The sequence below is a fragment of the Sorex fumeus genome, unplaced genomic scaffold (assembly GCF_029834395.1).
Source record: "Sorex fumeus unplaced genomic scaffold, SorFum_2.1 ptg000021l, whole genome shotgun sequence".
Taxonomy (NCBI): domain Eukaryota; kingdom Metazoa; phylum Chordata; class Mammalia; order Eulipotyphla; family Soricidae; genus Sorex; species Sorex fumeus.
Genome location: NW_026606078.1, coordinates 6,828,480 through 6,844,041, shown reverse-complemented (window position 1 = coordinate 6,844,041; position 15,562 = coordinate 6,828,480). Strand labels below are relative to the sequence as shown.

Genomic DNA, 15,562 nt, shown 5'->3' with positions numbered 1-15,562 from the left:
ATTTCTTAAGCCTCTTTTAAGTGGGCTTAAGATTCTTATCAACACACATCTGATTATAGAACCACAAGCTACAATATTGTGGCCCAAACTTTTCCCATCCCCCTGTCCCTTCCCCTCATCCCCCAACTCCCTTAAGTTGTTTAAAATTGATTTTTACTAAAATTGATAGGTATTATAAACAGAACTAGTATCTAAGAATATTTAAGGCAGTGTTCTGAGCCCTGACAATTATTACTTAATTCTGTAACAACCCTTTGAGGTAGGTATTATTATTGATCTTATTTTGGAGATAAGAATAGTGAGAACGAGAAAGATCAAGAAGCTTATTGTCAGATAAATAGTAAATGAGAGGTAGAATTTACACTTAGACATTCTATTTCTTGGCCTATATGTTTTCAAAATATGTGCTTTTGAAGAATGTTAATAAATAACTGATAATACATTGGTAAGGATGAATGCGCATTAAAAATTATATTTGGATTATATATGATTCCTCCGCCCCTCTCGGAGAGCCCGGCAAGCTACCGAGAGTATTCGATATGCCAGACACAGTAACAACAAAGTCTCCAATGGAGACGTTACTGGGCCCGCTCGAGCAAATCGACGATCAACGGGAGGGCCTTTACCTTTACCTTTATGTTGTACCTTTTATTTTCCCATGGAAACTGGAAAGAGTTTGTTTCAAATGATGTCCGCCTAAAAAGGTCCTTCGTAATTGTGCATCTGGAGCGGACCATGTTTCTTGACAAGTATTGTGGAACTCTTTTCACAAAAGTATACTTCCTCTGTAATGTCAATTCTTCTAAGTTTTTAGCAGCAACTAAATTAAACTTTTTTTTTCTTTGCCACTTAGGAAAATGTTGATGAGTCTTTCATAAAAGAAGCTGTTTTAACCCGATTAGGTGATGATAATATCGATGTTGTTTTATCAGCTATAAGTGCTTTTGAGGTGAGTGAATTTGCTGTTTATTGAAATGCAGTTTTTGCTTGTAAATATATTTATTCTTTTCCAAAATGTTCTACACTAAGAAGGAGTGTTTGGGAATATTCTTTCATTAAAGATTTGTTGTCTTTGGGAGATGTGTACTAAAAGTAGACTATAGATCGAACATGATGGCCACTTAATATCTGTATTGCAAATCACAACACCCAAAAGGAGAGAGAGAGCAAAAGGGAATGTGCTTGCCACGGTGGTGGTGGCAGGGGGTGTGGAAGGGATACTGGGGTCACTGGTGGTGGGGAATGGGCACTGGTGGAGGGATGGGTACTTGATCATTGTATGACTGAAACATAAGTACGAAATTCTGTAAGTCTGTAACTGTACCTCGTGGTGATACATTAAAAATAATAAATAAATACAAATTTGTTATCTTGAGAGTGCAGACTTAATTCAGCCTGGTTGGGTAAGCTCATGGGTATGATTAGTCTGCAGTTTTATAAATTTGCAACTTCTTAAAAGAAATACGTTTTTTTGGGAGGGTGGGGGCACACCCAGCTGCACCCAGGGCTTACTTCAGTCTCTGTGCCCAGGGGTCACTCCTGGCAACCCTATGGTATGCTGGGAAATCGAATCTGGATTGGTCCCAGGCAGGGCAAATGCCTTACCTGCTGTACTATCTCTGGCCCATGAAAAATGCTTTTTGAGTTTTTATCAGTAAATTACTTTGGGATCGTGAAAGCCACTTTTAATAAGTTTTCTCATAAACCTTTATACAGGGATTCTTGTTAGATAAAAGCCTTTTTATAATTTTTATTTTGTGTAGTAAATTCTTAATAAAATTGATTTAACAAGCTCATATGCATTTGAGGAAAATAAAAATTTACTCCTGGATATGTTTCCCTTACAGATTTTTAAACAACACTTCAGTTCAGAAGAAACTATTTCAAATCTTCTAAAGCTTTTTAGAAGAGCAGAACTTTCAAAGAATAAGGCATGGTGTGTATTCATCTTTCTTTCCTCATACTATTTTAAATTGATGAAATTCTTACAAGCAGTTTTGTTTTAGCGAGGGGTGGGAGGCATACATGCAGTACTCTGGGGCACTCGTCATTGTGCCCAGGGGACTGTGCAGTGCCAGGGACTAAACTTAGGATACCTAGATGCAAAACATGCCTTTCAGCCCTTTGAGTCTTCTTCCCAACTCCTCTATGAATGAAAGTTAGTTCCATCATGCTAGTGAAATAGATGTTACAAAAAGAATCATAAATTAACCTGGATTGCCAATGCTCATACTTTTTTCTGTTTTCTTGAAATCTCCTACTGCTGCTGTGTTTCTATCAATGTATTTCTTTCTTTTTTTTTTTTTCTGGCTTTCTGTGTCACACCTGGCAATGCTCAGGGGTTACTCCTGGCTCTGCACTCAGGAATGACTCCTGGTGGTGCTTGGAGGATCATAAGGGATACTGGGGATCAAACCCAGGTTGGCCACATGCAAAGCAAGCACCCTCCCCACTGAACTAACTCACTCTGGCCCCAATCGATTTTTTTCTTTTTGGGTCACACCCAGACACGCACAGGGGTTACTCCTGACTCTGCACTCAGGAATTATTCCTGGCAGTGCTCAGCGGACCATGATGGGATATTGGGAATCGAACCCAGGTTGGCTGCATGCAAGGCGAACGCCCTGCCCTCTTTGCTATGGCTCCAGTCCATTGATGTATTTCTTTAAGTTTGCAAACAGAAGCTTTTTGAACTTTGGTGAGCCTTCATTTGGTACATGGCCTTTTCTTGATATGTATTTGTATTTCCTTCGACCAATAAGTAGAGTCTATCATTCCATCATTGTCTCTAATTAATTTCTTTATATTGAGTGGAATTTGATCTGATGTAAGTGTGGCTGTCCCAGCTTTCTTTCTTTTTCTTTTTTGTTTTCCATTGGCTTGTATGATTGTTTTCTGTCCGTTCACTCTAAGTCTGTATTTATCCAGTAAGTTTTGAAATGTTTCTATAGGCAGCACATAGATGGAATTTCTTTCCAGATCCATCCAGCCACTCTATGCTGTTTAATAGGGGGGTTTAGTTCCTTGACACTCAGAGATATTATTGACATAAAGGGTTATTATGTTGCCGTGTGTGTTGTGTGTTGTGTGTGTGTGTGTGTGGGTGTGTGTGTGTGTAAGTTTTTTTCTTAATAGATTGGAGAGGGAAGTATCTATGTCATATACAGCACTGAAATCTAGAAAGCAGGATGGGACTTTAATTTTCTTCTTTGTATGTTTTTTGTATGTTTGACATTTTTAAAATATGGATAGTATATTTCTCTGAAATAGAAACAAGTACATTAAACACAAAATAAGCTCAGAAGCACATGATATCTTTCTTAGTAAGTATATGATGAGCTCTGGCTATTTTATTTTTGGTATCTAGGCATCTTGGGAAACTCAATGAGCTCCTTAGAAGATAAGATCATGCCAATAGACTTTAATTATTATATTTAAGGTTTTTTTCTTTTATTATATTTAGTTCTTAGCACACAGGATATGCTCAGATAATGCTCTTTGAACTTAAGAATCTCTGAGTTCTACATAAAGTAACAAAATAGGAGGCTAACACCCAAGAATGGCTGAGATTAGTACCAGGAATTTTGCTCCATGGCTTGGAGGCCAGCCACACATGCTAGGGGAAAAAGGCAGCTCAGATAGAGAAGGGAGCACCAAATAAAGGGTGTTGGGAGGATCCTCCTAGGATGGGAGAAGCATGCTGAAAGTAGAGTATAGACCAAACATGATTGCCACCCATTGCCTCTTTTGCAAACCACAACACCCAATAGGAGAGAGAGAACAAAAGGGAATTCCCTGCCACAGCGGCAGGGTGGGATAGGGGAGATGGGGGGTGGGAGGGATACTGGGATCCGTGGTGGTGGGAAATGGGCACTCGTATGGGTATTTGATCATTGTATAATTGAAACCCAAGCACAAAATTTGTAAGTCTACAACTATACCTCATGGTGTCTCACTAATCTCTGAGTTATAGTGAACTAGAGAAGTATAATGGATGATATATATTTCAGTTTGATAATTAACCATATGATTTTCCAAAAGGAAGATTTGACATAGCAGCTTAAAATTATTGTTCCAAAGAATGCTAGTTCTATACCTCAGTGTCTGTGAATAATATATTTAGTAAGAAGACTGGGATAATATTAATTGAGCTGTAATAATATGATCGGTGACTGCACTGCCACTGTTTAAGTTATGTGATGAACAGGATTATACCATATGATAATTAGGCGATAAAAGATTATAAATCAAATTTTGTACTAAATAGGATGTGATGATCTTGTGGTGGCAACAATTATGCAGTGACTCTGAAAAGTTAGTGGATATTATACAAAAATATTTACACTGCTCCAGTATTTACTTTTTTTCTAAAGCAGGAGGCTTAAAATATAAAAGTTTTATATTCTAAATATAACACAATATAAAACAAATATAAAAATATATGTATGCAGTCACCGATAGCCTGTGGATGGATGCACATTTGTCTTCTTACACTGAGCTGCCCCACAGCACATTGCCAGTGTGTAAATAAGCCCTTCAAAAACTACTTCAGAAAGTGTTTCTGTTACAAGTGGATGATGAGGGCTGACAACCAGTTGATGCCCACTGATAATACTAAGCGTCCATCCTTAAAATTCTTAAGCACCTGGGCAATTGAGAGTTGGGACTGTGTGAGACATGATATCGTTGTCAGAAGCATCAAAAGACGGGAATTTCTAATGCACTGATGGATCCTAGGAACACGGACTGTGGCAGAGTGAGGAGTAAACACCCCTCTTATGGAATGAGTAGCACTGAGGACAGTGTTCCAGATAAACCAGTGGACAGCATTTTTTTCCAATTTTTAAATTTTGTAAGTCAGCACTTAATAGTGTGATAGTTTCTCAAGTATAATGTCTTTTTTTTTTAGGCCAGAAAAATGTTCATTTGACTTCCATGAAATGATGAGTGTGGACTTGGGACTATACTCTTTTTGTTTGTTTGTTTGTTTGTTTTTTTTTTTTTTTTTTTTTTTTTTTTTTTTTTTTTGCTTTTTGGGTCGCACCCGGCGATGCTCAGGGGTTACTCCTGGCTTTGCACTCAGGAGTCACTCCTGGTGGTGCTCGGGGGACCATATGGGATGCTGGGAATCGAACCCAGGTCGGCCGCGTGCAAGGCAAACGCCCTACCCGCTGTGCTATTGCTCCAGCCCCCGGGACTATACATTTTTAACATATATACACGCTTTCTGCATCCTAGTCTTGTATGAAAGCTTTTTAGTAATAAATGATATTTTAAGTAATACTTGCACAATTGCTATCGAATGTAGCCTGCCCACAGGGCAGAGTCTGGCAAACTCCCTGTGGCGTACCAAATATGCCAAATACCAGTAACAATGATGGGTCTCATTCTCCTAAAGAGCCGTGAATATAATCTCAGGGCTAGGATGAAAGAGACGTTACTGGGGCCTGCTCGAGGCAATCGACGATTAACAGGATGATGAAAATGATGAAATGAAATAATATGATGATTTTTTAATGAGTTGACATCTCTGATGTGTCTCAGCCAAACATGTGTATGTATCTTTTAGGTACAAAGTACTTGAGATAGCAGCAGCGCTATTAATTAAAGAAGAGACACTGAGGGAAAACCCTGAGATAGCCAATCAGGTGGTGGTGCATCTGCTGCCATTTATGATCATTGACACTGGTGACATCGGATCTGCTGAGATGAAAATGGCGATATATTTGTCCAAGTCGGGAATTTGCTCCTTGCACCCAGTACTAAGAGGCTGGAAAGAAGGTAAAGACATTCAGCTGCTTTTTAGAAAAAGTGATTAGGTAGCACTTTCTTTCCTTTCTCAGCTATGCCAGTAATCGAACCCAGAGACTTACACCAGCATGGTGAGTGCTCTGCCACTGAATCATGTACCTAGCTCTTGGCATGTCAGAGTTGCTGCAGTCAGATGTCATGTTACAAATGCCAGTATGATTTTTTTCTTTCATCTATCATTAAAAATGCAAAGTATGCTGACCCATACACACTTCAGAATTAAATATAAGGGAAAAATAAGAAACAAGCTTTCACAGGAAAATTGTGTATGTCATCTTTTCTGTTGTTATTGATATAAAGTATTTTGTGTTTGATTCTTTTATTGTTTGACAGCACTTGAAACTGTGATTAAAAGCACAAAATCAGAAAAATTAATTGGTGTAGCAAATCAGAAGATGATTGAATTGTTGGCTGGCAATATTCATTCAGGCGGTCCTTCTATGTTAAAGATGGTAGGTATGCTATTGATTCCTTCTTTTTTGGGCGGGGGGTCACACCGGCTATGCACAGGGGTTGCTCCTGGCTTTTCACTCAGGAATTACTCCTGGTGGTGCTCGGGGGACCATGTGGGATGCTGGGAATCCAACCCGGGTTGGCCACGTGCAAGGCAAATGTCCTACCCATTATACTATTGCTCCAGCCCCCTGATTTTCTTCTTTTGATCTTACTAGATTCTCAGCTATTTGTTTTTCCCACCTTGTTTATTTTTTTATGCTTTGTTTTGCTTTAAATACGTATTATATTGCTTAGCATATTCTTCAGATAGTTTGAAATTCTTGTATTTTACTTTTTTTTGGCTTTATATTGGACTGGTAAGAATAATAGTTACTTTTTTTTACTACCTTTCACCCCCTTTATTTAAAATATTATGGCCATTTTTTAAAGCTAAAATATAATCTAAGGGTTGTAGAGTTAGTACAGTGGGTCGATTGCTGGCCTTGCATGTACCGACCTGGGTTTGATACCCATTACCAATTATGGTTCCCCAAACCCCGCTAGGAGTGATCCCTGTGCACAGATCCAGGAGTTAGCCCTTAGCACTGCCAGATATGGCCCCAACCCAAAACATTTATTATCTACGACCAGAGAGATAGTATAGTACATAAGGGGTCTGCCTTGCACAAAGCTGAGTCCAGTTTGATAGCCGGTACCACCTGTGCCCCCACAAGTACCACTGTGCATGTTCTTGAGCAGAGAGCCAGGAGTAAGCCCTAAGGCACAACTAGTTTTTGCCCAAAAAACAAATAAATGAATAGAGTATAATCTAAAAGAGGAAATACTATGCCTTAGTAAACGAGTCTTTGCAGAGGTATTTGATATGTAATTAAACAAGGACGGGAGCAATTGCACCGCGAGTAGGGCATTTGCCTTGCATGCGGCCGATCTGGTCGACCCGAATTTGATTCCTCCGCCCTGCACGGCAAAGCCTGGCAAGCTACCCCTGATATATTCGATATGCCAAACACAGTAACAGCAAGTCTCACAGTGTTACTGGGCCCGCTTGAGCAAATCGATGAACAATGGGAGGTCATTGTAATTAAACAGACATCTAGTTGGCAGAGGCATTATTATGTTTATTAAAATTTCTGAAATGACATTTTTTATAATTGTTTGCACCTCAATTCTGTCACCTCACTTTCAGTGTAAATTCCTAATCTCTAGAAAGATCTGAGATAGAGAATGTGTTTTATGTAAACCAAGAGCTACTGGTAACAGAATGTATTTTTTTTTCAAGGTGGAGGATTTAGTAAGTGTTGGGGAAAAGGAATCTTATAGTCTGAAGCAGAAAGTGACCTTCCATGTGATCATGGCTGTGCTTGTCTCCTGCTGTTCATCTTTGAAAGGAACTCACTTCCCGTTTGCAATAAGAGTCTTCAGTTTGTTGCAGAAAAAAATTAAGGAACTCAGAAATGTCATCACAGCAGTGGTAAGGAGTGCAAAGTCTGGGACATTGTGAATCTTGAGAAAAGTGTAGCCTGACTTCCTGAATAACACAAAAACTTGAGAACTTGGTTGATGAGATGCTAAGTCTTGGTATTCTAGGGGTAAAATGTCAAATGGCCTTGGGTGGCAGTAGAAGTGAATTAGTCACTTCCTTTTAAAGAAAATTTTAGTTTCAGAATTTCAGGGTTGTGATGTTGCTGTCACTTCTACTAATATTTACTGGGGACTCATTCCAGCTGTATTTAATGATCTTCATATTTTGCTGCTTGTTTAGAATTATCTGCAGGTTTGGAAATTCTTACAATAAATTTAGCAGTACAAGTATGAAATAAGAACCTTTAAGTTTCTCTTGGAAAATCTATTAACTTTCTCTGTGCGTACTTGTTCCCACATTTTATTTGAGAACCAAAATTTTTTTATATGAGTAAATCTTTTTTTCCCCTAAGGATAGTACTTAAATAAACCATAGATGAAATGAAGCCGTGACTAATTTACCTGTGTCTTGTAAATAGCATGGTTAGACCACTTTTAGAAGGTTAAAGTTATTCTCTCTCGCGATGCAAGTGTACAAACAGTATTTTGTCTCTTATCTTGCCATACATCCTATGCCTAAAATCACGAATAGCGTGTGTTTGGATCCCGTAAAGTCTTGTTCTTTTTGTGTCCTTTAACATTTTAGGAAATCCCTCCTGAGTGGCATTTTGAGCTGATGACAGACAAAGGGATGCCCGAGCAGTTGTGGGCACATTACATAGGACAGCTCAAGACTGCGCAGAGAATTGCTGTGGAGGACTCGGTTTTACTCGTGTTTTTGTTGAAAATTTTTGTTCATGCACTGAAGGCTCCTAAGTCTTTTCCTAAAGGTAAGACAAGCTATAAATCATGCATGTAGTGCTCCGAAGAAGCCCCTCATCAACTCCTCAGCTGTTCTTGATCTTGAATGGAAAGTCCCCACAGTGGGTGGAGGCATTATTTCTCTTTTTCTTTGTGTCCACGTAGATGATCGATGGTGGAATCCCGAACAGTTGGCAGAAGACAGCAGAGACTATCTGCATTTGCTGATAGGGCTCTTTGAGATGATACTTGATGGTGCTGAGGCCACTCACTTCAGGCTTCTGATGAAAGTCTTCATAAAGGTACTGAGCTCATCTTTCCAACACATGGTCTTCCCTTTAAGAGGACATTACAGTCATTTTTTTTTTTCTGAGGGTTTACAAGTGTAAGCAGTCAGAAGCAAAACGTCACTGTGATCGCAATACCCTCAGTAGGTTGGGTGGAGCTAAACATTGCTATTGCCTATTAATGAGTTCAGTGTTTCAGTGTTTTAATAACCACCTGGTGTCTGGTTCATTGATACTATTACTAATGAGACGCTCATTTGTTTTGAAAGGTGATTGAGCATTAGGTTTAATATGAAATACGAGCTTTTAAGTAACACTGTCCTCCCGTTCATCAATTTGCTCAGGTGGGCACCAGTAACGTCTCCATTGTGAAACTTATTACTATTTTTTGGCATATTGAATACGGATTGAGCATATGCAGCATAAATTAAGACTCACCATTGCCATCAATGGGTCCTGTGGTCAGTTCTCTTGTCCTTAAAGCAGCATTTGACACAATTGACGTAGCTCCCTCCATCTGAAATGCTTTCTTGGTGAAACTTGGTTTTCTGTTTAGTGTCCTTGCAGTATTGTTAAATGAATGGGTTCGAGTACAAGATTATAGTGAGTTCTCTGAGTACCTGTCCTTTGAATTAATTTAGATCCTTTCCAGTTGATTAAAATAATTTGAAGTGATTTAGGCAAAGCAAAATGTTGCAGTAACTTCATTTTCTATAATTACATTAGTGAAAAGAGAATATGCAGCTAATATAAGTGAAAATGAAACTCACTTTTTTTTTTAATTAGGTACATCTAGAAGATGTTTTTCAGTTATTCAAGTTCTTTTCTGTTTTATGGACGTATGGTTCTACTCTTTCCAATCCACTCAACTGCACTGTGAAAACAGGACTGCAGACTCAAGCTCTTTATATAGGTTGTGCGATGCTCTCTTCTCAGAAGACACAGTGTAAACATCAGCTGACATCCACATCTTCTCCAGGTATAGCATTGATGTCTTTTGCAGCTATGACAAACTATTAGTGCTTTTTGTCTATGTGCTTGATACATAGAATCTTCAGTTTCTATAATCTATTAGTAATCACAATGACAACTATTAGTGCTGTCTGTATACTTGATGGAGAGTTTTAAAAAAATATTTTGAAATTTCACTATTTCTAGTTGCTTCTAAGTATTGTTTGTAAGTTACAAAGGTTAATTCTAGATGCTAGAGTCTCTACAATGCTGGACTACACTGCATCTGTCTCTGGTCCTGCACACTCCTGGTCTTGGTTCAGTCCCAGGCACCACATATATGGTCCCCCAAGCCCTACCAGGAGTGGTCTCTGAGTGCACAGCTATGAGTAAGCCCTGAGCTCTGCTAACTGTGACCCCTCCTCCCACAAACCAAACAACAAAGGTTAGTTGTAAAATCGCATCACATAAGTAATAAAAATACAGGTACTAATCATGGGTTCTTAATATCCAACTCTTTTTGGATTTCAGCAGTTATACTGGGAATCGAAACATTATAATACAAGTTAGTACACAACTATTTATAAGTGGCTCCCCTTGCAAACACAAGCCCGGGCTTGCTTCTTTTATTAGGTATATAAATCGTTTTCTTTTATTTTTTATATATATACATTTTGTTTTCATAAAGTAGTTCACAGTAGTTTGTTGCAGGTAATATTCAAACACCAATCCCCCACCGAGCACTTTCCCACCACAATAAGAGGGAAGTATGTGAAGGCTGTTGTATGTTGTTTTTCATTCTGGAGCCATTTAAGCCCATACATAAGAGAATGCAAGCAAGTATGTTAAAACCAAACAAATGTGTGTTACTTTTGGTGCATAAGTAGGTTAGAGTATAAGAGGTCACACAGCTGCAAATGTGGCCACATGCTCCAGGAAATTCTGTGTTGCTCTCTTCCAGGAGCTTTGGTTTATAGTGTCTGGATCTTGGCCGTTGAGATTATGTGGTGTGGGCTTGGAGGTCTCAGTCATGGGGCCCACATACCTGGTTTTTTCTGCCGGATCCCACTTGGATGAGGCTTGTCCGAGCATATGGAGAGAGAAATCATTTTCACGTAGAGTGCTCACTAATGGAATACCCATATTTTTTTTTAATGAAACATTTTTCATGAAGTGAAATTGCAGATGTTGTGAAAGACAAGTTTTATAGAGTTGATAACGTTGATTAACTCACTTTCCAACCTACTGACAAATGAGTACCCATCGGTACCATTTAAATGTTGTTTTGATTTGTTTTTTAAATTGTTAATGTTTTCCCCTTTGGTTTTAGTGGTGACATCTCTGCTCATTAATCTGGGAAGCCCTGTCAAAGAAGTACGCAGGGCTGCCGTTCATTGTCTCCAGGCCCTCAGCGGAGTCGCCTCTCAGTTCCATCTGGTGATAGATCACTTGGTTCCTAAAGTGGAAGAGATCACCTCAGATGCCACCTATGCTACTCAGGTAAACACATCAACAAAGAAAATTGAGTGCACATGTCTTTGTATAGGCATAAACATTTTTTTTTCTTTTTAGACTTAATTTTGAGCTAGTTTTGATTAAGCCGTTAAATTTGAAACTATTTAACTTCAATGTCTAAACATTTTTTTCTCTCTGCTTTTAAACGTATAACTACATCCTGTTTTGTTTTGTTTTGTTTTGTTTTTCTTTTTGGGTCACACCTGGCGATACACAGGGGTTACTCCTGGCTCTGCACTCTGGAATTACTCCTGGCGGTGCTCAGGGGATCATATGGGTTGCTGGGAATTGAACCTGGGTCAGCTGCGTGCAAGGCAAATGCCCTACACGCTGTGCTATCTCCAGCCCCTACATTCTGTTTTTAATTCTATCTTTTCATTGGCTGAGACACCACATAAAACATCAGCTTTAATAATAAACTGACAGGTTAGTTTATTAATACTCTAAATACTCTCTCATTATTAGGGTTCCAAAATGAAATAAATTATAAACAACACCCAATATTTAGGAGAGAATTTCCCATGTTTAGTAAACATATGACCTTTGAAATTCTTTAAACACTTTCTATCCAATTTCATTTTTGGTATCCAGGATTTGGCAACTTTATTTGAAGAACTTCACAAAGAGAAAAAAACAAAATCTCATCAGAAGATGTCCGAAACTCTGAAAAACCTACTTAATTGTGTATACAGTTGTCCATCATATATTGCAAAAGATTTTCTAAAAATCTTTCAGGAAGTCAACAGTGAGGTTTGTGCAGTTTAAGTGTTTATGCATTCCATGTAATATTCTCTATACAAGGAAGATATTTTTCATTGATTTTAATATTATGAATTAGACCTCATTGACTTAGTTTAAATGTATTTTTAAAAGTCATATGGGGAGAAACTCTTGAATGCAATCCTGAAAAAAATCCTGTTTTGCTGCTACCAAGTAGGATTTGCACCTAAATATCTGCGAGCATTCCAAAAGCGTTTGCTCATTTTTAAAATGTAGGTGGATATGTGTTTTTCTGAGGGGAATAGTCATGACTTTAATTGTATTGTCATAGAAGCTTAAGGTACAGACAAGGTAATGAACAACATCTTATGTGTATCATGGTATGGCAAAGAAAAGTTCTTCATTCTGGTGTTCCAGAAATCTCTGTACTTGCCAATCTTGCCAGCTGACTTGGAGAACTAAAAGGGGAGCAAGGTAGTGCAGTGTGATTCTGTGTGGAACTTGGTGGACTGCAAAGTCTCTAGTGCAACTTCCAGGTCTCTCGCACTATTTTGAAAGCAGATATAGACAGTGTGTAAAAGATGAGCACCACCATACTTCACTCATCAATACAAAAGCAGATGGTCCTGTAAATTTGACCAACAAGGTATAATAGGCTGACTCCTGTTTTCATTATTACGGACTTCATATATAATTTGAGTTAATACTAATTATACCAAGTCAGAAATAACTGTTTGAAAAATCATACAGTGTTGTAGAGAAAGTTGCTACTTATTCTTATAGTTTGAAACGTGAATTTGTATTGTTTTTAGAAAGTCTTCAGACACTAGTTTCTCCATGCATCTCTGAAGGGTTTAGAGCTGGTGACTCTTAGAGGACCCAAGTGCCTTAGTTGGATGAATGGCTATTCCTAGGTTCAAGAAGTCATCGCTATGGGTGTTTTATGCTAGACTGAGCACTCACTCTGACAGCCAGATATTGTTGGTCATCTGTGGAACAAGGACAGACATACCCGTGCTGAATTTACTAATTTAGTGCTTTACTAATTCTTTCTCCAAACTTCAGATGGTGCTTTCTCAGCTGCTGCCTATGGCTGAACAGTTGTTGGAAAAGATTCACAAAGAGCCCACAGCTGTGCTGAAAGATGAAGCCATTGTTTTACATCTCATTCTGGGAAAGTATAATGAATGTTCAGCTTCTCTTTTACATAAGGACCCAAAGAGTCTAGATGTGTTTATGAAGGCTGTGCACACAACACAGGAACTTTCCATAGGGATGCCAACTGTTCAGATCAAAGCCCTTGAAAAGGTCAGTGACTTGTATCAGAAACAGAAGCATGTTCAAGCCTTAGAAATGTGTGATGCTTCCCTTGGAGAAGTCAAAGTGAATGAATATATTTTAAGGCGGAAGTCCTTAAAGATTTTCCGTCTCAACCTCTTTTAACCGAAGAAATACAACATAGGTGAGCGCTGCCAGAAATGTCCCAGATTCATTTTACAGTTGATTTGGGATGAATTTTTTCAGAAATATTTCACTGTTTAATTTGAGTAAAATTAATAAATCAAAACATTTACTGAAATTTTAACAACATGTTTTGTGACACTCCTCCCCCACCCACCCCACCCCACCCCACCCCACCCCACCATTCATTTATGACACCCCTAGAATCTGAGTTTTAATTTGGGAAAAACAAGTACAAGAATCTGTGTTATGACATATTTGACCTCCTTCGGAAGCAATGTTATACATAAGTTGTTAAAAGAACTATTTTCTAGTTTATTTGTATTGAATTTGGGGCTGCGTTCAAAATAGGGTTTCTGGGGATGATTCTGAACCCACTGGGTTAATAATTCAGTGCAAGGGCTTAGAGATGTCTAAGGGTCCTCTTTGCCACATGATCAAATAGGGTCAGCCACATGTAAGACACCTTAACCCTGATACTGTCTTTTTTGGCCTCCAAAGCAGTGGATTTTAACCAATTAAATGAGGGGGGAAAGTGTATTAGGAGAAGACAATATGAAGTTGTTTGGGGGTTTTTTTTGTTCTTTTTTTTTTTTTTTTTTTTTTTTTGCTTTTTGGGTCATACCCTGTGATGCATAGGGGTTGCTCCTGGCTCTGCACTCAGGAATTTCTTCTAGCGATGCTTGGAGAACCAGATGGGATGCTGGGAATCGAACCCGGGTCGTCAGTGTGCAAGGCAAATGCCCTACCCGCTGTGCTATTGCTCCAGCCCCCTATGAAGATCATTTTTGAAGTTCTAGATTGCTTACTGAGTTTGGTTGTCTATCTCTTCTAGATCACAAAGCCATTTTTTGCAGCAATAGAAGATGAAAAAGTTCAGCAGAAGCTTTTGCGTATGTTGTTTGATTTATTGGTGAACTGTAAAAATTCACTTTGTGCTCAGACTATTAGCAGTGTTTTTAAGGGGGTAAGTTGCAAACTCTTTTGTTTGTTAATGTTCTCTCTTTCAAATAATAGTATGTTTCAGTACTTTCCCTTTCACAGTTGTTTTCATTTGGGGGCCACACCTAGACAATTGGCTCTTACTTTGGGATTGCTCCCAAGGAACCATGTGGTGCCAGAGATCAAACTGCATATTTATATATTTTTATTTTATATGGGGGGTAGGAGAGAGTGGCTTGGGTCACATGCAGCAGTGCTCAGGGTCTGTGTTCAGGGATCACTCCTGTAGTGCTCTCAGGCCATTTGCAGTGTTGGTGATCAAACCGGGGTCAACTAAGTGCAAGGAAAGTGCTTTACCCCCATACTTCTCTCTCCAGCCTCACTGTAGTCTTTTTCAAATTAAAATGTTATCATTGACAAGAATCATAGAGAATGGAGTACAGTCAATTTTATGTCTTTGTTTTTACCATATGAACTATTTATAGTTTTAGCCAGAGGTAGGGGTGTGTGTGTGTGTGTGTGTGTGTGTGTGTGTGTGTGTGTGTGTGTGTAAGAGAGAGAGAGACAGAGAGAGGAGAGTGAGTGTTTGAATGCTACTCAAGCTTGGTGGAATATCTACCTGATTTATGCATACTAGCTTTGAGAGTCCGTGAGGGGGAATTGAGGCCACACCCAGCTGTACTCAGTTTACTCTTGGCTTTGCTTCACAAATCACTCCTGGCACAAGCTAGATTTTTTTATTGGGGGGTGGGGATGGTTGGGGGTCCAGCTCAAATGTTCAACTAGGTAACTTACTCTGCTTAATGTTGCTTGATGATGTTTATATGTTGGAATTGAAAATCGCCTCATTGGTTCAAAATGTATATTGAAGTACATTAAGTACATTAAGAATAACTACCTGATTATTCTGTACTTCGTATTTTTTAGGAAACATATTCACAAAAATAACTGTGGTATTGTCCTCATATATATAGGTTTAACAGTTCACTGAATTTTAACATACTTAGATTTCTAAAAATACATTAAGTGAAACAACTTTAAGGAGAGAGAAATTATGTGTTTGTGGAAAATTTCCAAAACCATACATAAGCATTCGT

The 15,562-nt window shown here is 38.6% G+C and overlaps 1 protein-coding gene across 1 annotated transcript in view; it reads left to right on the top strand.

Moving 5' to 3' along the window:
• The window catches only part of HEATR1 (HEAT repeat containing 1), a 58,996-nt gene that overhangs the window by 12,442 nt on the left and 30,992 nt on the right, over nt 1-15,562 (top strand). The window contains exons 13-24 of the mRNA XM_056113588.1: nt 854-949; nt 1,848-1,936; nt 5,570-5,781; nt 6,145-6,263; nt 7,547-7,738; nt 8,435-8,618; nt 8,755-8,891; nt 9,663-9,855; nt 11,158-11,327; nt 11,934-12,092; nt 13,128-13,370; nt 14,359-14,490. Of these exons, the coding sequence (XP_055969563.1) occupies nt 854-949; nt 1,848-1,936; nt 5,570-5,781; nt 6,145-6,263; nt 7,547-7,738; nt 8,435-8,618; nt 8,755-8,891; nt 9,663-9,855; nt 11,158-11,327; nt 11,934-12,092; nt 13,128-13,370; nt 14,359-14,490 (1,926 nt within the window). The remainder of the gene's footprint in view (nt 1-853; nt 950-1,847; nt 1,937-5,569; nt 5,782-6,144; nt 6,264-7,546; nt 7,739-8,434; nt 8,619-8,754; nt 8,892-9,662; nt 9,856-11,157; nt 11,328-11,933; nt 12,093-13,127; nt 13,371-14,358; nt 14,491-15,562) is intronic.